Below are 24,350 nucleotides of genomic sequence, written 5' to 3'. Positions count from 1 at the left end.
AATGTCTTTGCTCCTTGCCCGGCTTCCTGCAAGTGGCTGTGAGGGTTCCCTTTGTGTTCTCTTGAAAAAGCAGACCGGACTGAATGCCACTGCAGAAAGAGATGTTCCAGCTCACCAGAGCCTCCTCATTTTTCTAGCTGGACCAGTTGTCCTTCCCTTGCCAAGCTAAAATGCACTGTGCCAGACCATCCTCTCTTGCACTGGATGAAAAGGGCACAGTCACAGCCTTCATGGCTCCTTCCCCAAGGACCCTCTATTTTATAGTGGGTTCACTTAATGCTTGGCTGATATCCACAACTTTTACCCACTGGTTTTCTCCAACTCCTGCACCAGACTTGGATTTTTTTTTTTTCTTCTCCCACAAAATATATTCATTCTTTTGGATTTCCCAAGAATGCCTTGGAGGCCCTAACTGCCCTCTTACTAACAGCATCCTGGGGGAGATTTCCAAGGCCCTGCTCTAAGCTTTGCTTCTTCAGCCCTTCTGGCACCCCAAAGTGTGGAGGGGGCTGAGACAGCCAGCTCAAGATAGACCCGGGTGATGAGATGATCCCAGTTGCCTACTCTGGGCAGCAGCACTAACTGCTCTGTGTGCAGGGAGGAGGGTGGAGGGGCTTTGCGTCCAGTGTGGAAAGTCATCTTTGACCCCAAGGTAAGGAGGTGTGCATTCAGAAGAGCTCGAAATTAGTACCTCATCAAGCCCATCTTAATGAGAATTGTCTTGGCTGAAGGCTGGCCAAGTGTCTAGTTGTGAGAGAGCAGTGGATACCGAGCAGCCACAGCAGGTTACCCCTTCAGTACATGGCTGGTTGCTAAACAGAAATGGACACCAGCCTTTACCCTGCCCACCAGTGACTTGCAAATGTACCTGTCTGTTCTTTTTACCACTACAATAACTTTCTGATACTTTCTCCTAGATGTTCTGGACTTTCCCCTCTTCAAGGATAACCTATGCCACCTTTCTCCTTACACTAGTATCTCCCTGTCTCCTTCTCCTCTGGCCAGAGCTGTTCCCAGCCCTGCTGTCAGGCTGCTTCTCCCTGTCCTAGTCCATGTGTCTTTGTGGACTCTTGCATTAGACACTGTACCCTCCCCTGCTTCTGGGGCTATGCCCTGTCTATTATCCCCTAATCCTTCCTGCTCCCATGTGATGGTAAGCCAGGCTGTGGTTTGGGTGGATGGATGCTTCTCAGGTATGAGTGTAGCATGGCTCCCTCCCTGGCTAATTGGGTGGCTGGGGGAGAGGCAAGGTGTTTGTTTTCTCTCCGTGAGTGCCTCGAGCTACGGAATGGACTGGCATGGATTTGCCCTGTTGTCTCATTATCCGCAAGGCACCTGGGCTCTTCCCCTATCCTTCCACCGTCTGAAACCAACACAGAACTAACTGGCTGGATCTGGGCAGAGTGGTTGGGGATTGTATTAAGAGGATACGTGGGTAATTCCCCGGGGAAACTACTGCCTATCCCAATATTTCTATTGAAGTAATGAAATTTCATCAAGTGATTCTTGCTTCAGGACTCAGTGTTGTGTGTCAGGACATAGAATCATAGAATCATAGAATCATTTCGGTTGGAAAAGACCTTCAAGATCATCGAGTCCAACCATTAACCAGCCCCCTAAACCATGCCCTGGAGTACCCTGTCCACTCGCTTTTTGAATACCTCCAGGGATGGTGACTCAACCACTTCCCTGGGCAGCCCATTCCAATGTTTGACAACCCTCTCAGTAAAAAAATTTTTCCTAATATCTAACCTAAATCTCCCTTGCCTCAACTTGAGGCTATTTCCTCTTGTCCTATCTCCAGACACCTGACAGAAGAGACCAACACCCACCTCACTACAACCCCCTTTCAGGTAGTTGTAGAGAGCGATAAGGTCTCCCCTCAGCCTCCTCTTTTCTAGACTGAACAACCCCAGATCCCTCAGATGCTCCTCACAAGACTTGTGCTCAAGGCCCCTCACCAACTTGGTTGCCCTTCTCTGGACACGCTCCAGCAGCTCAATGTCTTTCCTGCAGTGAGGGGCCCAAAACTGAACACAGTACTCGAGGTGCGGCCTCACCAGTGCCGAGTACAGGGGAACAACCACCTCCCTGTTCCTGCTGGCCACACTGTTCCTGATACAGGCCAGGATGCGATTGGCCATCTCTCTTAGAAACAGACATCTTGCTTCAGTGACTTCAAGTGATAAGAGAATCTTCTGTGCCTTAAGTGCAGACATTGGGGAAAGTTTTTAATGAATACAGCTGTTGAAGTTTGTCCTGCCTGGTAGAATTGAATTAGTGTGGGTTTAATTTAGAAATAGTGTCTCTATTGGGTATGGCAGAGACACTTGTGATACCACAGGAAAGTGCTGCAGAATAGTTCTGATAACTGTGCCTGTTCTTGGTTGGTTTAAGGACTCACTGATGAGTCCCTGTACTGGAGCCGGTAAAGAAGGAGGCAGTTTTCTCCCCTGGCAGACGATGATTTCAGAGGCTGTTAACACATTTCTCTCACTACGAGGAGAGAGAAGCAGAGGGGCAGGCAGGTGCCGTGCATCCCCCCTCCCCCTTCTTTGTGCTGCTAAGGTAAGTGAGGATCCCAAGGACTGTCAAGTGCAGCATTTGGTACTCAGTAGTTCTCTGCAGCTCTGCACCATCCCTGCCACTTTATGGCTCACAACTGGGGCTTGTTAGCTGAATCCAATGCCTCTGCTTAGCGGCCTCCTGGGCCACCACCGCAAAGGACACCAGTGGGGTGCAGTGGGAGCTCACTTTGTCCTCTGCATCCTCAGTGGTGCAGATTCTCAGCTGCTTTAGCACAATTCAATTACAACCAAAGCACCACATTTTCCCAGCCCCCAGGCACTGATGTCTCCTCTCCGCAGACAGGGAACTGAGTTGGAGAGAGTTGAAAGGCCAAATCCATAAAGCCACTTCAGCACCTGAGAAGAGATCCCCAGAGATAGGAAAGAATTTTTCAAGTGCCTATGGGTGGGTAATCAGGAAAGGACCCACTAAGTTCCTTTGGCACACTCAGGTTTTATTCACTCTCATCAGGGTACTTGAGTTTTTTTGTGTTTGTTCTCTCTTAATTCCCGTGTAGACACTTATGCTTCCATGGAAAGCAGAGCTTTAACACCTGATAACCTTGTTTGGTGGATCGGTTAGCCTTCAACAGAATGCTTGTAACTGACAGACACGCTACTTTATACCCAGTGATAAGCTTGCAGCCATCCTGATATTAGGAAGTACCTTGTATCATTTGAGTTGTGAATAGCTTACTGTCACATCTGCAGGGCCAAAGCCTGAAGTACTGGCTAAAGTTTCCATCTGAGCAGAACTCAAAGGAAGCCTAGCTGAAAAGACGACCAGCAGCAGTGAGTGAGTAGATGAGACTGCTGTTTTATGACATGTGGCCTTTTTAGGGTCAGATGTGACTCAAGTCTTCCTGAGGAGCAGAAGTGTGCATGTGTGTATTTGGAAGAGAGAGGGAGGTGAAATACAAATTACTTCAGAGCCAAGAGCTATCTGCAAAGCTGGCTGAATCTGTACACAAGGTGTGTTTGTCACACCTTCCATGTCGGTGTTAAGGTAAAGCTCAGAAGCATGTGGCTTGCTCAATCAGTGCCTTATGGTCCTTGGGTCAGGAGGTTAACTCAGTAGGAGCAGATCTCTAAGGCAGCAGGTTTTTGTAACACTTCTAAGGACTATTTGCTCTGGGAGACCAGACTGTGAGGACCAATTTAGAGGTGATAACTGAACATGCCCCAAGAAAGGGGAGTGTGCTGAAGTTTAAGGGAGTCTAACATGACTCTTTTTTACAGCAAGTTAAAAAGTGCAAGTATTTACAAGTATCATGGAGCTTCATTTGCTGTATGTGTGCTGTTCGCCCACCCCCCCAAACACTTCTTTTCACCTCTCAGCCCCTGAAACAAAAGAAAATTGAAGGTAAATTGGACAGATCACAGAAAGATAAATTATGGTAGCTGTAGCAGCCAAATCTTTCCAAGGACTTTTCCAAGTCTTGCAGCACCCGGACCAAACTGAGTAAAGATGTTCCTGGTTGTAGTAAGTTTCAAAAGAGATTTGGTAGTGTTTTCAGATATGGATCCCAAAATTTAAACACTAAGTCCTTATTTAAACCCAAGCAGTCCTAGGCTCTGTATGGTCTCCCTCAAGTACTTGCTTATTGCTGATATAAGGTGAAAAGAACGGAACTTTTATTGAAAGTTTTTCTTGTTCTTCACTGAAGGTAATTTTATTTAAAAGTGAATCTATAGTACAAAAGCCAGAAAAATAAAGCTTTTTAAATGAATCTTTTAAAAAGCTTTTTAATAATACTCTCCCTTTTTTCTTGTTCTGCAAAATAATGTTGTAAAATGGACAAAAAAAATCTTTTATCTATGTAAAAAAGATCTTTAAGATTAAGGAGCATTTTGAGAAAAAAAAATGCTAAAATAAATCTAGGGCATTTGACAACTGCTTTAAAAGCTTTATTTTAAGCGAATGATTCTCGCAAATAGGAAATCCTGTCCTTGGACTACCATGGTACAATAAGGGTGCCCTCTATGGGTGACTGGGGCTTGAAACAGAGAAGAAAGCATCTTTCCACAGTAATTCAGCCAACTGGGAAACATGGTAATGTAACAGTGGCCAAGATGACAGTGTGGCGACTTGTTTGTTTAGCTCTAGAATTAGAGGTTGACAGCATACTCGACTGCCCGTGTGTATATATACAGGTGTGGCCTTAAAGATATAGGTGAAGTGCTGTACACCGAGAGAGGAAATAACTCACAGAAAGCACTTGCATCTCATTTGTGATGCTTTTTTCAGAAATTCCTATTGAAATCAAAAGAAGAAAAAGACCACTGGCCTAGGCATAAATGGCATTGATTTAAAAACTGAGATGCTTTCTTGCTTTAACTTTTGTTTCCAGGTTTTCCTGTTTCCGCAGGTCACAGTAGCACAGGGAACTAAAAAAATATTGAGGGAAAAGTACAAAGTACTTTTTAGTGCTAGCATGAGTTGATGCAGTGTAGTGCATAAATCTGTAGCTTAGTGTTTTTCCTCACCTGTAAGATCTCAAACTGTCAGCATGCTCTACCAAACAGCATGAATTTCCAGGATTAAATGGTTAGTTATCAACAATGTGCCCAATATCCAACTTTTTTCTAACTTAAATTCAATGATCCTTCAACTTCATTGATTCTTTGACTTATTAATACAATGTAATTTTCTCAAGTAATAGGCATACAGGCTGATTTTTTTTTCTCATTTTTTTTCTTGGTTCATCAAGGAAGAAGGTCTAATAAGCATGTACAAAGCCAGGAAAATCATAAGAAGACACCCCCTACCCCTCCACCCCCCCCAACAAGTAACTCTAATTCAGATCCAGTGTGTGGCAAGAAAAGCTATAAAATGTGCACAAGGAAAATGGATGTGAACCTGAGCTGGAAAAAGGAATTCAAAATGGAATAAAGGGCACTTATCAATAGTGTGTGTGATTAAGGATAGAATCTTATCTTAATTATAGACCCACAATCCAGAATTACTGCATTGTTTACAGTTAATTAAATCAATGAAGTGATTTAAGATGTGAACTGGTGTCACTGAGATAAAAATCTGGCCAGTCAAGAGAGTGGTTGTTTAGAACATGGTGTCAAAAACGAGAATCCAAATTCAGTACTGAACTTGCAGGGTTGATGGTATTTGGGCACTTGTAACCTGAATACATCACCATCGATCTTCCTTAGATTTCATAAAACTATTCTTTTCCTAAGAGCTATTCACTCCTGTATATCAGCTCCTTACATCTAAGTGTTGCTTAAAAAAAACAGAGGGTGCAGAGTAATTTTCCTGGGAAAAGCATAGTTTTTTGGAAAAAAAACCCAAATCAAAACACGCAAAAGCCCTTCTCTGGATATTGACCCAAATGGTGTTCTCTCCAAAGTTGATTTTCTCTCCAAAAGTTGGAAAATCTCCTTCCTAAGTGGACAAAATTTCAATGGCAGCGTGAAAGTTTTAGGAAGGTAATTATGGACAATTGAAAGCAGGGAGTAGGAATGGGAATACTTAGGTGACCTTAATTCCAGCTATAATGAAACTCTCATGCCATTACATGCCTTTGAGATTGGTTGCACGAGGCATAAGCATGGTACTTTAAATCCTGACATTATCCTGTGTATTAGTCCTCTTAATTTCTTTTATCCAAAAGCCCAATCTTTTTAGGAACCAATGTACAAGGTCAGTTATTTCTCTTTTGCCTCCAAGAACCATCCAGCTGAGCTCCTTATTTTAGTGCAGAGTTGGATAGTGCTTACTCACCTCCCAGCTTTAGCAGTCCAGTTAGTTTAAATTCTGTGAAGAATTTGTGATACCATTTGCATATGTATAGGATCACACTGCTCTTGCCTGCCATGACACATGCTTTCTTTGTGTACGTATGGTTTCTGATGGGAAAGTTTCTGATCTTCTGCTTTGCTGGAGGCCCCAGGATCATTACACTTGCTCTCCTTCAGGCCCATTTTCTTTGCCTCGGGAAAGCACTGTGGCTGTAGGGCTGTCGCTGCTGTGAGTAGTTGCTATCTCTGATTCTAAAGGGAGTGTGATGTCCACATCCCGGTTTGGAACAGTGCTGGGTTCATTTTTTGCTGTCCCTGTCTGTCTTTCTCCTCCCGCCCTCTCTCCCTCTAATCTCTGGTAGGGTTCCCAACTAACCCCTCAACTGAAACCGGGGCAGGAGATATATCAGGTTGTCAAGGGAGCTGCTACTGGATTTGCATTATGGTCAGCTCTGGGGGTCTCAGCAGTTTGAGCTGTAAATTGGATGCAAATTGGCCAGCAAGTTGGGTGCTAGGTACAGAACTAACACAACTGATTAGTAGTAACTCATACTGTATGATTGCCACAAAACTGAACCAGGTGGTATGTTCCAATTAATATTTATAGTCAAAAAGCTTTAAAAATCACTAATAATAGGCTTTACATCCTAAAGAGCTAGTGAAGCAAGAGGAAGAATGTAGTATGAGGATAGCTGTTGGAGGACTACACTGGCAGCAGGCAAAAGAGCAACAGTACTGAGCAACAAAAGGATTTGTGCTTCCAAACCTACTGAATGCTTTTGAACATCCCATGCAAGTAACTCAGTGGGTTCAGCAAATATTCCAGAGGAAAGTTCTGTCAAACTAGATTTAAGATAAACTTTTTGATAAATCCTGTTACCCTGCGTGCAGTGGCAGAGCAGTGTGTGGTGGGAGAATGCAAAGGCTGACACAGCCAACCCTTCCAGACCCAGTTACGCATCTGGGCAAGCCCAGCTCATGTCAGCCCTGTCCTATGCTGGAGAAACGGGATCCCTGTCGCATGTGGCCTACTGCCAGAGCTTGGGGGTTTTTTGGGTCCCAGGGAGGCAGGGCATATTGAGCAACTCTGAAATTATGAAGATTTTAGTAGGTTGCTCACAGGCCTCAGAGGGTTGCCCATGGTGCAACACGAGAAAAAGAGGATAATGATGAGATCTGGAGTTATTCAAGATAGGATAGGAAAACAAGTCTCGTTCATCAATGTGTAAAGCAACTTCTGGTTGCAAGGAACAAGGAAGAATTTCCTTTGTGGGTAGGCTTGTACAGGTGGGAATGTTTTGCCCTCTTATTGCATCTTTAGTACTAGCCACTATTAGTTACTGTATTGCATAGATGGACCAGTGTTAAGGAGTGAAGTCCAGTTTGTCTTAGAAAATTATACTGCATGGAGAGAAGCTTTCTAAAAAGGATAGAGGATATGAAATTAAATTGAGGAAATACCAGATGGCATTAAGCTAAACTAGCCAGCAAACATTAACTTAAAGAAAATCTTGTTTGGACGAATGCTAAAACAAAGGCTGTCGGGAAAGTGCTGCTCACTTGAAAGGAGCAGGACTTGGCACTTGGTTAAGAATGCTTATAGGCCTTGCCTGCAGCAGCAGCTGTCACCATTGAGCAGTTGCTAGACAAGGGCCAGGAAAGCAAGTGAGATGCACTTACATCAGTGGTGAATTTAAGGGATCTGGTCATGACAGTGTCACTTTTGAGAGGCTGTAATCAAAGCAAAATGCTTAAAATGAGTGTAGATGCTTTGCCCAGGCAGGACCGGGTCTCGCCTAGTTACTGGGCAAAGTTCTAGTTGGGTTCCAGGGTTGTGACTCAAGCTGAAAAGAAAGCTATAAGCAGGCTGGAGAGAAATGTTTACTGTTTGGTATGGGTATGAAAGGCTTTACTGGAAGGCAAACAGTAAAAATATGAGACAGAACATTAATCTTTGAAAGTTATTATCTGAAGGCATCTTGCTACATCTTTTCCTCTTACATAAACTCTGTATGAATATAAAGATTACTGTTAATAATTCAGGTTACCAAAATCATCCTTGAAGGAAAGAGGAGATCTGGGACAGATTCGTATCTGTCAAACGAATTCATCAGCACTTGAGAGATAGGGGCCACAGTGCAGAGGTTTGGCTAGCATATCTCTCCTGATAAGATACAGCAGATTACAAAAGTAAAAAATACCAGGTCAAGTTTGAAGGTGTTAAAGGCCCTGCAAGGATCACTGGAAACAAAACTACTCTCCAGTTGTTTTTTTAATCTATTGGTGATGTATAACTAAGGCAACTCTTAAGGAGGGGAAAGTTAGTGACAGTATGCAGCAGGAAGAGAAAAGTGGCTACTCTCTCATTCAGTTATGAAATTGTGAAAGAGAACGGAAGTAACACAAATCCAGTAATTTTGTTATCATTTTAAATCATATGCTTACTGGTCTCTCCACAAAAATAACTAACATCCCTTTTGGATTGAATTTTCTGAAAACAATGTCTGTTGCTGATAGTTCAGTTGCATTTGGACTCCTTAGAGTCCTTTCATAAAAAGCATTGTGTGTAATTGTGTTTTGTCAGATGCTACTGGAAATCTCTGTCTTTGCTGCAGCACGTGGTGTTCCTGATCAGACTGTATAGAACAGCTAGGAAGTGGTCCAGGGTGAGGAGAAAAAGAGAAAGCTGAACATGTCAGGAGTACAAAAAACACAATCACGTGAGCTGCTCAGGCTGTAGCAAAGATACACAAGAGAATGGGTGACAGAAGTAAGGATCCCTGTATCTGCTGCAGAAACGCAGGTGGAAACTGTAGGAACAACACTTGCAATCTCTGAGATGAGACAGTACAGGCAGCTTGAAAACACCGTTGCCAGGAGGAGATAAAGGATTCAGGAATGTCATATTGACTTAACCCTCCCTTGCAAGGGATTGTGAATTCTTGCCCTCTTCAGTCCCAAGCTTAAAGACAGCCTGCTTTTGCTTTACTGTTTAGCAATGTAGAAGCTTGAGATGTACCTCAGCCCAACTCAAGGCTCTTTTGTTTGCAAAGCACTCTGCAAAGAAACCCCTGTCCCAAAGATCTCAAAAGTTCTCAGAGGCAGTGCAGCCAAAGATAGCACATGCCATTGTGTGCCACAAAGCTGGCAGTGCTGCTTAACTACGTGCTTCTGCTTAGACAATCATCAGTGAAGCAGTTAACACTGTGACAGAAAACGATGAGCAAATGTAATCATTAAAAAAAAACAAAACCAAACCACCACGACTTTTTGTCTGAGGGCAAATACTTCCAGTAACCAACGGGGGGGGGGGGGGGGGGGGGGGGGGGGGGTGCAGAGTGGCACAGGCTGCGGAGTTAGAGGAAACAAAACACTTCATTCTTGATTTCTAACTGTATGCCGCATAAAATGCAGTGGTAGCAGCTGGCAATCTGCGAAGTGACAGGTTAAAGTGCATTCTGCGTATATACAGTAGCTTGTCGCAGTTGATCTGGTTTTTTTCCATAGAATTTTGTCTTTTCCAAATGCCTAAGTAATTCCAAATAACTGCCAGTAACAGCAAAATAAAAGATGAGCTCAATGCATGACCATTAAGAACTTTTCTTTTTTTTCCTTGCTAATGTATGCTTAAAATCACCTTAAAATAATAAAATGTGCAGTTTTCATCTCGAAATTATTCTGCTTCAGTATCACTGTGTAATGACATGAGGCTTCATCCTATGACAGCCAAGGCTGGAAAGAGGGTCTTTGTGTTCTTTGGGAGGAATCACTCCCAGATTTCATGCTTACATGCTTGTTTCTGTATCTGAAAGATTTCAACATACTAGAAGTTTGAGAACCATTACCTTTTCTTTCCTTTGGAAGACAGAAAATCTGGAGATTTGGCTAAATCAGACAACCTTTATGGGCTAAAAACTACAAAAAAGACAACTTGCATGATTTTGTAAAGCATTTCTACGTAGTTTTTCCTGTAATGCATTTGATGGTTACAGGACACGTTCGATTTACTGGGTCTTGCTGATAGGAGGAACCGCATAACTCACTAGTGACTTTGCTATTTCTCAATACTTCAGTGATCCTGAGCCATTCCTGGCAGAATTTCATGACATGCTATATCACACTGCGCTCTCTCAGACTGATCACGCAATCTTGAGGCAACGTTCAGCCTAGAGCAGGATGTGGTTAAGCAGGCACCAGCAAAGATGTCATTTGGGGATTGATTCCTTATGAGTCCTAGGTTTCTGATTTCTGATGAGAATTGCTTGACAATTCTCCTACCATGTGGCAAATCACAAGGGTATTTGGGGGATATAATTTGAGATCACGAGTAGTTTTGCTATAAGTTTCTATAGGACCAAGGATAAGTGCTGTACCAGAAAGGACCCCTACAAGAGAGGCTCAGTGCAGTGCAGAGCACAGCATGCTGCATCCTTTCTGTAGGCCATCTTTAGGAGGCTGTGCCTGGGGAGATTGCAGCAGTGTGTTTGAAGGATGTTTATGAATGTCTTTCATTATGCCTGGGAGTGGATGGGACAGCACGGTAGTGGCACACTGATGCAGTCATAGGATATTTAGAAAAATGAATTAACTTTTTAGGATGTGCCTTAGGCCAAGTGGGAAACGGTTAGGAAAAGTCTGTGGCAAATGTTATCTAGAGGCTGGGCTGGATTACATTTCTTGGCTCTGTAAACTCTGAGTTTGTAACTGAATGCTGTTTTCTGAATGCTCCTTCCAGCAATATGTCTGTTTCCCTCCTTTTTTGTTGTTATCTTATATTTTTCTTTTTTCAACAGATCGACAAGACATTTTACAATTCCATTTTAAGGAAAAAATACATCCGTTCACGCTTAATCAGAGTGAGGTATGTGAGATTATAATAAATGCACGCAGCTGAGACAAAATGAAATGTACACCAAGCAAAGTGCAGTTAGAGAGCCATTTGATCTGATTCAGTAAAGTCTATTTTATGTAAAACTGGAGCATAATCCCCAGTTGAGCATAATCTTATTCTGAACCATGCCCTCCTTTGGATCTTGATGCAGAAGATAAACTTCAGTCAGTCCAAATTCTATACAAGTTTGTGTTCAGATCTTGAGCAAGCTTTAGCTAATAAAGCAGCTATAACTTGAGCTATCTAAAAATAAAAAGCATTTTCAAAACTATTTCCTTCGCTGTAATGCGGATGTCATTTTACTTCTAGTATTGCTCCTGTGCTGGGCTTGTCAAGTAAAACCCAGGCATGGCTGTGCTGGTTCAGAAGGTCTCACTTGTCACTGTTGTGTCTCAAAGAACTGGCATAAGTAGGTGCCTAGGGAACAGTAGCAGCACAACAGACATGTATGATAACTGCTTCTTGGTATGCTCCCTACCTCCAGCTATTTACCACTTGGAATTTCCTGAAGTGGTTGTGGTTTGTTTAGCAGCCCCCAGTGGAGTTATTTTCCAAGGACTTGTCCAGTCTCCCCTGGACTCTTGAAATTTGTGCACCTCAATCATTTAGTTAGGAGTTAACTTGTGAAAAGCCACCTTCTTTGGATCATTCAATGGCCCCTAGTTCTTCTGCCGGAAGAGGTGATGACAAGTTGATCTCTATCCCTTCTCTCCATGCAATTAGTCGTATCAGACACTCCCATCATATTGCTTTTCTCTCTTGTACCCCATGAGCTCTACTGTTTCTTTCAGTTGAAAGTCCCAGGCTGTTCAACCATTCTTTGCAGGAACTGTTCCTTGTCACCCTGCTCCCGTATCTCCTTCAGGTCTGCTGTCCCTGCTTTTTGAGATGAAGGGGTCAGACCTGTGGCTGGGATTATGATTGAGCAATGTTGTTTGGGTTTTTTTCTCTTTTATTCTCTGTTCATTTGCCAAGAATATCTAATATTCTATTGGATTTTTTGACCACTGTTGAGTGCTGAAAAGTGACCTTTTTATAGAACTGTCTATTGTAATATTAGGGTCTTGTTCCTGAGTGACAGTGCCCATCGCTTTGCAAGTAAACCTTGAATGTCTTAATAATCACACGCTAAAGCTGCAAGACTAATGATAGCAGCCTCGAGATCTTATTCTTGTGAATGTATTTCTCCTTGTTCTTCTATGGTTTGTGAAATCCAGCCCCCTGCTCTACCTTAGCTTAATGCCCAGTTAGGCAAATCACACAAGTCATTATTTGAATGTAGCTTTAGGAATATTTTTCAATACTGACTAGAGTGTTACAAGTGTAGACAAGGTGATTTAAGGATCCAAGAGGCCAATCTGCAGGGAGAATATTTTTCATTACTTCTTGTTCCCAAGGACAGACGGAGGTATTTACTGTGGTGTTTGCTGTGTTGGATGCAAGACTTGTAGGCTCCAAAGCTTGTCTACTTTTTCAAATATACAAGCTTTATGCCTCTTGAAGTGCTCAGACTGCAAGCTCTTTTAAGCAGGGTCATTGTTGTGAATTTGCTTGAAAAGCATTGTGCATGTTTTTTGGCTCAGTATAAACAACGCATTAGTAATAATGCCCACTGCTCACTGAGAAAGACAAAACAAATCTTGACTAGGTGTCTTTGGCTCTAGACCTTTGCTATACAGTGAGTGATTCAAGGCGGGCTGTACTTACCTGAGGGTTTCGAGAGGTGTGGTGTGCTTGCAAGAGTTGATACAGTAATTCCAGTGTGGCACAGCACAGGAAGAGGAGTGGGGGAAGAGGTGCGGGAACACCTCAGAAATGCAGAGCAACACCCACAGTTGGATCAGATAATATCTGGAAAATAAATGGAGTAGCAATCATGCTGAAGTTGGCACAAAGGGAAAAAACAGCCTGTTGGAAAGTTCATGTATAGCTACTCAGTCTCAATTATGAGATCCTTGAGGCAAGGAACGTGTCTTTCTGCTCAGCTATGAAACACTCGGCATGCCTTGGTGTGCTCATAACACACAGCCTTTTATTTGCCCTTCACTGGCAATAGCAGGAATGTCTGTTTCATTTTGGTGCATGTTCCTTTCGAAGATCATAGCCTGATTGCATGACTTCTGTATAAGCTACTTGTCTTCTATTTTTAATTATCTTATTTTTCCTTTATATAATTACAAATTTCCAAGTATCATGGTTTAAACCCAGCCAGCAACTAGGCACCACGCAGCCGCTCACTCACTTTCCCCCCACCCGTCCATGGGATGGGGAGGAGAATCGGAAAAAAAAGTAAAACTCGTGGGTTGAGATAAGAACTATTTAATAACTGAAGTCAAATAAAATGTAAAACTAACAATAATACTAGTAATGAAAAGGAATAAAATAAAATGAAAAAAATAAACCCAAGAAAAAAACCAAGTGATGCACAATGCAATTGCTCACCACCTGCTGACCGATGCCTGAGCAGTGATCCACCCCTCCCGGACAATGGGCTTATCTCACTGTCACAAAGGTAGTGAGATATAACTGGAAGATCTTCTCTTTTCCTTTCCCATCTGAATGATGCTTAAGACAGAGCAACCTGCTTTTAGCTTGCCCCCTCTATGAAGTAACTGTGATTCCACCTGTTGCGGGCTGTGCCATTGCTTCTTGGCTCAGGCAAGAGAAAGCACAGGAGAGAAGGTTCTCAGTGCATGCTCTTATCATCCCTGTGTAATGACCAAGGATAAGCCATCTGCAAGCACAGAGCAAGATTTACTATGCCAGATCAGACGCTTTGGTGTTTGTAGTCTAGCATTCAGTCTCTTGCAGTATCTGATGCTTTAAGGAAAAAGAAATGCTACTACCAGGTGAATTCAGTCTGTTGGAAGATTTTTCTTCCTTTTCTTTCCTCTGATCTTACATAAAAACTGTGGAAATGTGTGTCGCAGTGTGGGTGCTGCTTGTACTTTTCAGTGAGATGTTAAAGGCCCCTTTTGTGGTCCATCTCTTGGACTGTGATAAGTAGATTGTGGATATGATGCTGAGTTTCATTTATTGTTGCATAACGTGAGGTTATTAGTCACGTTCTCCCAAGAGATTGCAGTGGTGGAATTGGGTTGTGTGGTCAAGTACCTTTTTGACGGAGCTTTTTATTCTGTGTATGTATGGAACCCTGGAAAGGTCTGTCTAGATACCATTAACCATCTACCTGATGTTTCTGAAGTGCTGTGTATCCAGCTTTTCATTGCAGTCAAATCAGTTCATTCCCTCCTGCTCTTGTGTCTCAAGCATGCCATCAGTGACTGCTTTTTAGACTCCATTATAATATTGTTCTGGCCATTTGTTCACAGAAAGCATCATGCCTTCTTCTAGCCTGACATGTTTGACCATTCAGCATTTGCTTGGATTTCTTTTGGCAATACCTTCTCTCAAAAATGTACAAAATGTTCAAAAATGTATCTAATCCTTTATGTTACATTGCCATTTCTAGAGCAGCTAAAATAAAAACTAAAAAATGCAGAAATGGGCTGAAGGTAACCAGACTGTGTTTCGTTGGTTTGTAGCCCAGATGCTGATGGTGTGATGGCAGAGGCTTTGCTCACATTCTGGTTCTCCTCCACGGATTCTAGAGAAGCATTGCGAGAAAGAGTTGAAAGGATCTTACGGAGGGGCCTGAAAAAATACACAGGGCCCCTGCGAATAAATGTCAGATCTTCTACCATCTCAAGTAAGTATATTATATCTCTCTTAAAGGTAGTTCTTGCCCTTTTCTGATGGATGAGACTTGATTTTTCCTTTCTGATGATGGCTGTTACTGAGTCTGAATGACAGTCTTTCCTGCTCATTAAGTTAGAACAAAATCAGTGGCAATGTATAACCCCCTTTTAAATATGTCTTAAATATGGATAAACAGGAGCAGTTGCTTTGTGGCCTTGCAGTACAGCCTTAGCCTCCCTCCAAACTGCAGTACTAACCTTATGCAACTATCAGGGTGAAGAGTAGGAGCCTCACCACAGCGCTTCAGTACACAGCAACACAAACATGCTCCCTAGGTCTTTGCTTCTCCGAGGAGCCTGAAAGTGCAGAAACTATGCTTGGATGACAGTGGGGAAACAGCCAATGCACTGAAAAAATATATTTGGTGGGAGGATCAAAATCCTTCCAAATTCCCCAGGGGAAAGGGAAAGAAACGGAAAATGTTCTCACCTATATGACTTCTCAGCTGAGGATCTAGCCCCTTCTTTGCAAAGCAGACCTACATCTGCAGGATATGAAAATTAACAGCACTATCTTTTTGATTTAGTGAATTACCAAACAGACACTGAAAGGCAGGTTTCCCTCCTCTTCTACGCTTCTGATCTGTTAGAGATTTTTTGTGCAGGCTTGGACTCTTGTCTCTGACTTGGCTTCAGTTATATATAGTCAGCATTTTCTCTGGATGTCAGACTTTTCAAGAGTGAGTTGCTAGTTGAAAGGAAGGGGCAGGTACTTGCTCCATTTGTTTTTGCAGACCTTTTGCTTACTCCTAGCACAAGGGTGATGGTACAGCACATGGGTGGCTACTTGCTGATTGCTGTTCCACACCAGACTACTTAAACCAGCAGACATCTGCAGAGGCCAGACAGCTGTGTTGAAACACAAGAAGCCTCGGCCAGATTCCATGCTGGATGGACCCAGACTTCCTCCCACTCAGAAATGACCAGGAGCAACCTCTTGTTCTGCCTCTCAGTGCTTGAACTGGGCACGTTGCATTGCAGCAATGCAGTGAAACTCAAATATGAGCTGTCACACACCCATTGTTTCTTGATGGGCCAGCCGGTCTTCCCCATTGGAATGGATCAGGATGATAGGTGACATCCCTTTGGGCAAAGAAACACCATTTCTCCGCAGTGTTGTTTATATGCTGGTAGTTCCTGTTCAGCAAAGTACATGTGTAATTTGTCCCAGATAGAAGTACTGTGTGGGCATTAATTAGAGAGATTCAAAGAGTTTGGGGGGGGGGGGGTGGTTTTTTGGTTTTCTGGGTTTTTTTAAAGACAGTCAGGTCATGATTTAGTGAGTTTTGATGCTTCAGTTTAATTTGGCGCCTTACATAAAGGATAAAATTGGAAAGAGTACAAATATGCTTGTTAGAAAAGGACTGTGATCTCCTCATCGAGTTATCTGATTAGCTGCTTTTATTCAGTCTGGTAAATGTGGGAGGTGACTCAAAACTCTGTTTTCGTTGACCTTGAACTGCACCAGGGCTGTTTCAGTAATGTACTAGTTGCTAGTTAAAAAAATTAGTTGATACAATTGAATCACAATGTTTTCATTAAATATTTGGTCTCAGTAAAAGATGGCATCTCTCTGTTAGTTTGATAAAGTTGTATGATAAACTTTGTGTTGCTTTTCTTGGATCTCTCAGCCTAACCATAAAACAGTGACTACTTAGGTCTACCATTCACTACAGGACTAGCATTGTGCAACCATTACATGTGACACAAAGGAACATAAAAAATACCTTGCCATTTCTAAGAGATGACAATAAAAGGTTCCATTTAGATCTTTCTTTGCTAATAGGATTTCAGCAGTACTATGAGGCTTGGGCAAGCTCCTGTTGGTGCTACCGTTTAAGAAAACCAGGTTGACTCAAGTGAAGGGTATAGAAGAGCACTCCCATGCTTTTAGAGGAGATGCAGGTCTCAATTTATAAAGCTTGTCTTCTTCCTCACACCTGGGAGAAGTGACAATTTTCAACAGATCCTGGCAGTCCAGAGAAGGATCTAGGTTTTGCATTTCCCGCTTCTCTGTCCCCTCCTGAAATATCCTACCCAACCTTAGTATTTAAACCAAGGAAAGCTAAGAAGCCCTAGACTTTTTCCATGCTCTGTAGCACCTTTCTAAATTTTGCTTCATTGTAGCTTTGATGGTTTTGCCAGCTGGAATCCTTGTTTATGTTGAGGCAATCTCAGAACAATTTCATAATGGCTTGTAAAAAAATCATTAACCTGTTCATCGTAATCATCTTATCAAAAGATTCTAATTTGGGGGCCATAATATATAGCTTAGTTTAGCTAAGCATAGCTAACTAGTTGAAGAAATCCAGGTCAGGCACTTATTTACATTGCATGCTACGAGGGTCTGATAAGGAGAACGTCCTTAAGTCTTCCTCCCCGGATCTAATCATCTTGTTGTTCAACACCCTGTCTCAACTTGCACTTCACTCAAAAGTATTTGCTTTGAGGATCAGCTCCAACAAACTCCTACAAATTGGCTGCAATGCTCGGATCTTCAGCTGCAGTTCAGGGCAGCAGTACAAAACTAACTAATCTGCCAGACCAAGGGTAGAACTTGCATTGCCTCTTCATTCCTGAGGATTGGGGATAAAGAGGGGATAAAATCTAAACTGACAATGTTTTATTAGTTCAGGTTTTTTTTCAAAAAGAGAGAGAAGCTTGATTGTACAGATGTAAAAAATAGCAAGTGTGCAAAATTTAAAGGAAAACAATATTGTCTCTGATTTGTATCATCACTAAGCAGTAGATGTTCTTTACATAGGGCTGCAAAAATACATTTGTATCAAAGTATCTTCAGATGTGTTATTACGGAAGTCCCTGCTTTCTTATTTAGCTAGACTTCATAATCCCCTGGTCAAGGACACGGGTATCTCCAGACATCCACTATAGCTCTGACAGAAAATGGGAGGTGATAGAGATCTCTGCACTTGTGTACAAACCCCACTGGAAGCCCAAATATTTTTCAGTGGAGAGTCAAGCAAACTAAGTCCTATCTTCTCTCAACAGCAGTGCAAGGGCCAGCAAAATGAGATATTGAAGTTGGGTGACTTGGAAACACCTACGTTAGGACTTGCTCTTCCACTGGCACTGAAAGAAGAAGGTGTTGCAGTTTGTCCTCTGTATAGTTCTGGCATGTCCTGGTTTCAGCTGGGATAGAGTTAACTGTCTTCCTAGTAGCTGGTACAATGCTATGTTTTGAGTTCAGTATGCGAAGAATGTTGATAACACTGATGTCTTCAGTTGTTGCTCAGTAGTGTTTAGACTAAAGTCAAGGATTTTTCAGCTTCTCATGCCCAGCCAGCGAGAAAGCTGGAGGGGCACAAGAAGTTGGCACAGGACACAGCCAGGGCACCTGACCCAAACTGGCCAACGGTGTATTCCATACCATGTGACGTCCCATCCAGTTTAGGAACGGGGAAGTGGGGGGGGGTGGGGATTCACCGCTCGGGGACTGGCTGGGTGTCGGTCGGCGGGTGGTGAGCAATTGCACTGTGCATCATTTGTACATTCCAATCCTTTCATTATTGCTGTTGTCATTTTATTAGTGTTATCATTATCATTATTAGTTTCTTCTTTTCTGTTCTATTAAACTGTTCTTATCTCAACCCACAGGTTTTGCTTCTTTTCCCAACTTTCTCCCCCATCCCACTGGGTGGGGGGGGAGTGAGTGAGCGGCTGCGTGGTGTTTAGTTGCTGGCTGGGGTTAAACCACAACATGGCACCAAAGAGATCTCATACAAGGCTGAATTTTTTTCCCCAGGGTTTCTTGGTTAGAAGTAGAGTCAACTCACAGTGTGGATCCCCATTAAGCAAAGTGTAGAGCAGCTTGCCAGACTATTTCCTTTTGTCAGGTAGGTTGGAAGTCTCCCACAATGTATTTTTGGGAATGCACTTCTGACGTCAGAAAGAAACTGGTTGCAAGATCACTGGCACTGTTCAAAGTGAGTAGGAAATATTTCCACCTGTTACACAGCCAAGGGTTTTGACCATGAACAATGAGTCATGAATTCGTTTTGATCAACAAGTTAACTGTTATTGTTTCTATTTATCTGGCATCTGGGGCTTGCTAAAGCACCTTACAAATACAAAGTGCAGAACCTGGGAGACAGATTCTCACTTCTTTATTGAGTCTTCTGTGGGAGACATGCAGATGAGTGTCTGACCTGGATGACTGAGGAATATTTCATCTCAAATAATGTATGTAGCAGTCTGATTTTTTTGTACTTTACCAGCCACAACATCAGCTTGGGGGAGTGGAACAGGACATGCACCTGTGCATTGGGAAATACAGTGGAGATATGACATTCCTCCACTTTGATGCCATTAGTTTGGCACAAGGTGGTACATTTCAGTGTTTGCAAGAGTCTAGAGAGGCTGACTGAAATGGGATGGACTGAAATGTATTTTAAAATGAATATTTTGCAAGGACATGCTTGTGATGAAGGAATTAAGCAGGAAATCATCCTGGTCTGACTTCTTAGATGACCCAGATAAGTTGATTTAGTTAATTTCCTCACTCAGTTCTTGTTTTTCCCTTTCTCTGCCTTGCCTGCAGAGGTTGCAAGTAATTTGGGCTGCCCCTACTGTAGTGAGACCTTGACTGCAGCTGGGGCATAAGTGTAGGTCAGGAAGAAAAATAATGCTAAAAACTGTATCAGCTTGGATACACGCTGCAGAACTGGTACATAATTCCTCATGCAGACCTGTCCTCGGGCTGCAGGACGCCCAGATGGAGGAGTTGTAAGTACACTGTGAGGTGTGGACCTCTGTCCTCACGGACAGAATTAAAATGTGGTTGATGGAGGGGGGGAAGTCATGGATGTGAGGACAGGTCCAGTGAACAAAAGTAGGGAAGGAAGGGCTGGGTGACAGGGACAATTAGAGGTACAAAGCCTTTGCCTTGTCTCTACCAGGTTACTCTCCCCTGTTGAAGGAATGAGAATTGCATCACCTGTATCTAAACCATGTTTTGCTGCTTCTACAAGGGTGCATAACTCTAGGGAGGTAATTCCTGTTGAGAGAGTGGTGAGAATATTGGAAGGTTAGAGGGGAGATGTTTTAAGTCGTGGGCACTATGTAACCACACAAGAGCATGACTGTCCTGCTGAGCCCAAAGCTCATGTTTTGCCACCTTTCAGGAAACTCCTGCATTTCCTTTTGGGTACAGTTTTTGGAACATGACTGAATCTGCTGCTCAATGCTGTCATTCCCATTTCACCCCAGTACCTCGGGCCTTCATGGTCTTTAACGTAATTAAAGAGTATTAGAGTAGAGCTATTATCCCCACCTCTGTCTGCACTGCAGGACAGATGCACTCTGTGACATTCCTCTCAGATACCCAGGTTGGTGACCTACTGAAACTTGACAGAGATCCTTTTTTGCCTGCATGCACTGTTGTCACCCTAAATAACACTGAACTAGGTGAGCCCCCTGTTTCTGATGCAGCTGAGAATTTTGTAATTCTCTCTTTTTTTGACAAGTTTTTATTAAAGTGTGACAAAGGACAGTGGGGAAAACATTTCCTCTGCTCCCTGGTGCATTTCACAAAGCTGTGCTTCAAATGCATGTCCAAGAATGTGTTATTAGTACTGAAGCACGTACTTTTTCTTAATTTTTTTCATGTTTACAACCCTCTCCTCCCTTCATACCCCATTTGAGATAATCTCTACCTTGCCTTCTTTGTGTGAAAAAACAACTTACACAAGCAAGATGTGGGAACTTGATATAATAGAGAATGGAACATGTAGTTTGCCTTTGAAGCTAGCAGTTATATTATGACATATAGAAAATCATGGGTGGAAACCTTTAAAGAAAATCAAGTCTCTTGTGGGAATCCACATCTGTGAAAAATGATGTAATTGGGTAAAGCTGTATCAGATTTTTAAAATGAATTTCTCATCTTTAATTTTGTAGCCATCTCTGGCCCTTTCCACACTGAAAATGCATAATGTCCCGTAATAATGCATTTGCTTGCCTTGTTTGAACTACTTCCATATAACGTCTGGTCCATTTATGTCACTGAGAGTTCTGCCTGTTATTTTCCTTTTAATGCAAACACTGATTGCTGTGGCTTAAATGAAACGAGGCAGTGGACACAAGATTAATTCTTCTGATGCAGTGACACTGGTATTATTTAAAGACGTGGCAAAGCAAGCACATTTTTCTGTAGGAATCTCTGACTCCCTCAGAGATAAGTGGTCACATTCACTCTGCAGTTAACTACAAACCCGCAAACATTTAGGTGGTTGCCAAATAGATCCACGGGCTTTGGGCACTGAACTCGCTTAGAAATCCTGGCCTTAACTGGTGATTGCATATAAACAATTACCAAAATAAAGATGCTTTCCTGCTTTTGCTTAGTCCCCTTTTCTTTCCATGTTTGCTCAAAGACATAAGTTGAAGAGTAAAAAAGTTATTTACTGATAAGTTATTAATCTCAAATAGTAACTGCAAGTCACTATTCTCATTAGTCAGAAATTAAGACCAATAATTTAAGTGTATTTTAAGGTTATTCCATTTACTAAATATGCAAAATAACTGTATGAACAAAATTGCTTGTCCAGTTGGAGAACAGAGCCCTCTTCTGAAAGATGGAATCCCTAAGCCACGTTTCAGTAGATTGCTGTGATTTTAACTTAAACAGTAGTTTTCTCTTTTAAGTTAGGCAAGCTTTAATTAAATAGCAAGTTCCATTTTACAGGTAGGCAATGCATGTTCAAGTTGAACTTGTTCTTGTTTACAGTGGAAGCCTGAACACTGTTTTCCTAAATGCGGCACAAACAACTATTTTTGCAGCCGTATGTGGTTGGGACAAGATATGACACTTTAATTGTTACTAATTGATGCTTTTTCTTGGTAGTGCAAACAACTAGGGCAACTAGTAAATGAGCAGGGCAGCGAAATTGCCTCTCGTGCCTTACAAGTGATTGCTTCAAGGCAGGGCTTGCAACATGTTGGCTGGCACAAAGTGAACAGCTATGCTGTTGACCAGGCCCAAAATGTCAAGCTAGTAACAAACGAAGGCAAGCCCCTAATGAGGTAAGCCAGTAAGCAACGTGATTTTCAGCAGTATCGTGTAATCCAAAGTGCTCCTTCCTTTTGACGGGATCTACTGTGGGCTGGGCTTATCTGAAAATAGTGTCAGTTCAGGTTTCCAAACACAGATATAGGCTCTGGGTTTGGGGTCTTGGTTTTGAGTCCTGGGTATTATGCCCTAATTTCACCTGTCCCGATCTGCATGATGGGTTCCTGGGTCTGTTGCCAGACAGACCTGCTTTCAGCTCTTAAAAAATCCCTTTACTTTGAGGTTTTCTGCATTGCTGTGGTGTTTTCTTCAGTACTTGTGTTCCAGCTCCCAGTGTGGGATACATGGTCAGGGCACTATATCTGGCAGATCTCCAAAGCAAAGCAGCGCCCCTACCCTGGTGGATACAGCATTGAATTTATTGACAGTTGTCACTGACCTTTTTCCTTCAGCAGTGGGTGGATGGGAGAGTACATCAGCTGCATAGTCCTGATACATTATAAAATATGCTAAAAATTAAAGCTGTACAGACATCCTATTTAAGACTTGCAGTGTGTGCGTGGAAGACTTTTTTTCTCCAGTTACACACAAGTCGGTCCAACTGGAAGCAATGGGTAAAATTTTGCCCATGTGAGGTTTGTACTTTTTTCTAGGTGCCTCGTAAAAAGGCAAACAGAGATATAGACAGGTGCCTTGCAGAACAGCTGCATGACTCACAGCAAAACTCAGTGCAGTGAGAACACGCTAATTGAATCGCTTCCAGCACTGTGCTTGAACAAGCTGGTTGCTCCTTTTGTCTTCTCAATGAGCTTTGCAATATAATGTAAGTGTTAATAATTGACTGCAGGCTTTATAATTAGGCATTGTGAGGTAAATGTCTCTCCACCCAGAGAGGAGCTAAAAGAACACTATTATCAATATTGCACTTGAAGGCAAAAGGTGCTTTTTCATTATTGATTACATTTGTTGGTTTATTACCAGTTTCCACCTATAAAATATTAGAGTGACCCAAATTATGAGCTAGTTCTGAAGGTTGTATGAATTTCTAGGAAAACACTGGATGCTCCTCATAGTTGAAACAAACAAGTAGGGCCAGATTTTTCAAAGCACTTCTTGCCAATATAAACATACAGGTAAAGTAGCCAAATACTCAGCACAGCTCAGTACCCTTTTTTTTTTTTTTTTCCACTCACTCTGTAACTTACCAAACAGTAATGTTTACACCACCAATGAATCCCTCTTCTGGCCTAGCTTTTACTGTCTGGTATTATTACATTTTGACGTAAGGGATCTTGGCAACAACCAACCATATTATCCATGGAAATTCACAGAATATAACTGGCATTCCTGAAATGCAGAAGTACCTGTACATTCCACCCCTCGCCTCGGTGAATCACATATTTAAGAATTATCATTAAAATCCACATTCATCACACTATCTTCATAAACTTCACTCGCATCAACAAAAAAGAATTCCCCACACCAAAATCAAAACAACATCATCACAACACTGAACGAAAGTGGACAATTTACACACAGTCCACCCCTTGTCCCTTTACCACAATTACAAAACCTGAAAATTCCCCACAATTATCCCACTCTCTTAACAGTGTTCAGTCCATGTTTTGCACGTTACCTCTCCCAATTACTATCCTTATCTCGAATTCCTCATGCCCCATGTTGGACACCAAAAAAGGACTGTGGTGGGTTGACCCTGGCTGGATGCCAGGCGCCCACCAAAGCCGCTCTATTGCTCCCCGTCCTCAGCTGGACAGGGGAGAGAAAATATAACAAAGGGCTTGTGGGTAGAGATAAGGACAGGGAGAGATCGCTCACCAATTACCGTTACAGACAAAATGGACTCAACTTGGGGAGAATGAATTTAATTTATTGCCAATCAAATCCGAGTAGGATAATGAGAAATAAAACCACACCTTAGAACACCTTCCCTGAACCCCTCCCTCCTTCCCGGTTCAACCCCACTCCCGGTTCTCTCCACCTCCTCCCCCCAGCAGCGCAGGGCGACGGAAAATGGGGGTTGGGGTCAGCTCCCCACACCTTGTCTCTGCCGCTCCTTCCTCCTCAGGGGGAGGACTCCTCACTCGTCCCCTGCTCCAGCGTGGGGTCCCTCCCACGGGGTGCAGTCCTTCAGTCACAGACTGCTCCAGCGTGGGTCCCCCACGGGGTCACAAGTCCTGCCAGAAAACTTGCTCCAGTGTGGGGTCCTCTCTCCACGGGTCCGCAGGTCCTGCCAGGAGCCTGCTCCAGCGTGGGTCCCCCATGGGGTCACAGCCTCCTTCAGGTATCCACCTGCTCCGGTGTGGGGTCCTCCCTGGTGGATATCTGCTCCA

General features: G+C 42.8%; 1 protein-coding gene across 1 annotated transcript in view; it reads left to right on the top strand.

The window, feature by feature from the left end:
- Window positions 1–24,350, top strand: part of LOC128135302 (transmembrane protease serine 11E-like) — a 48,383-nt gene that overhangs the window by 12,009 nt on the left and 12,024 nt on the right. Inside the window, exons 4-5 of the mRNA XM_052774116.1 lie at window positions 11,117–11,184; window positions 14,760–14,923. Coding sequence (XP_052630076.1) covers window positions 11,117–11,184; window positions 14,760–14,923 — 232 coding nt within the window. The remainder of the gene's footprint in view (window positions 1–11,116; window positions 11,185–14,759; window positions 14,924–24,350) is intronic.

Source organism: Harpia harpyja, chromosome 2 (genome assembly GCF_026419915.1).
Source record: "Harpia harpyja isolate bHarHar1 chromosome 2, bHarHar1 primary haplotype, whole genome shotgun sequence".
In the NCBI taxonomy this organism is placed as follows: domain Eukaryota; kingdom Metazoa; phylum Chordata; class Aves; order Accipitriformes; family Accipitridae; genus Harpia; species Harpia harpyja.
Note: the sequence above shows the minus strand (reverse complement) of the source record. Positions and strands in the feature narration are given on the sequence as shown.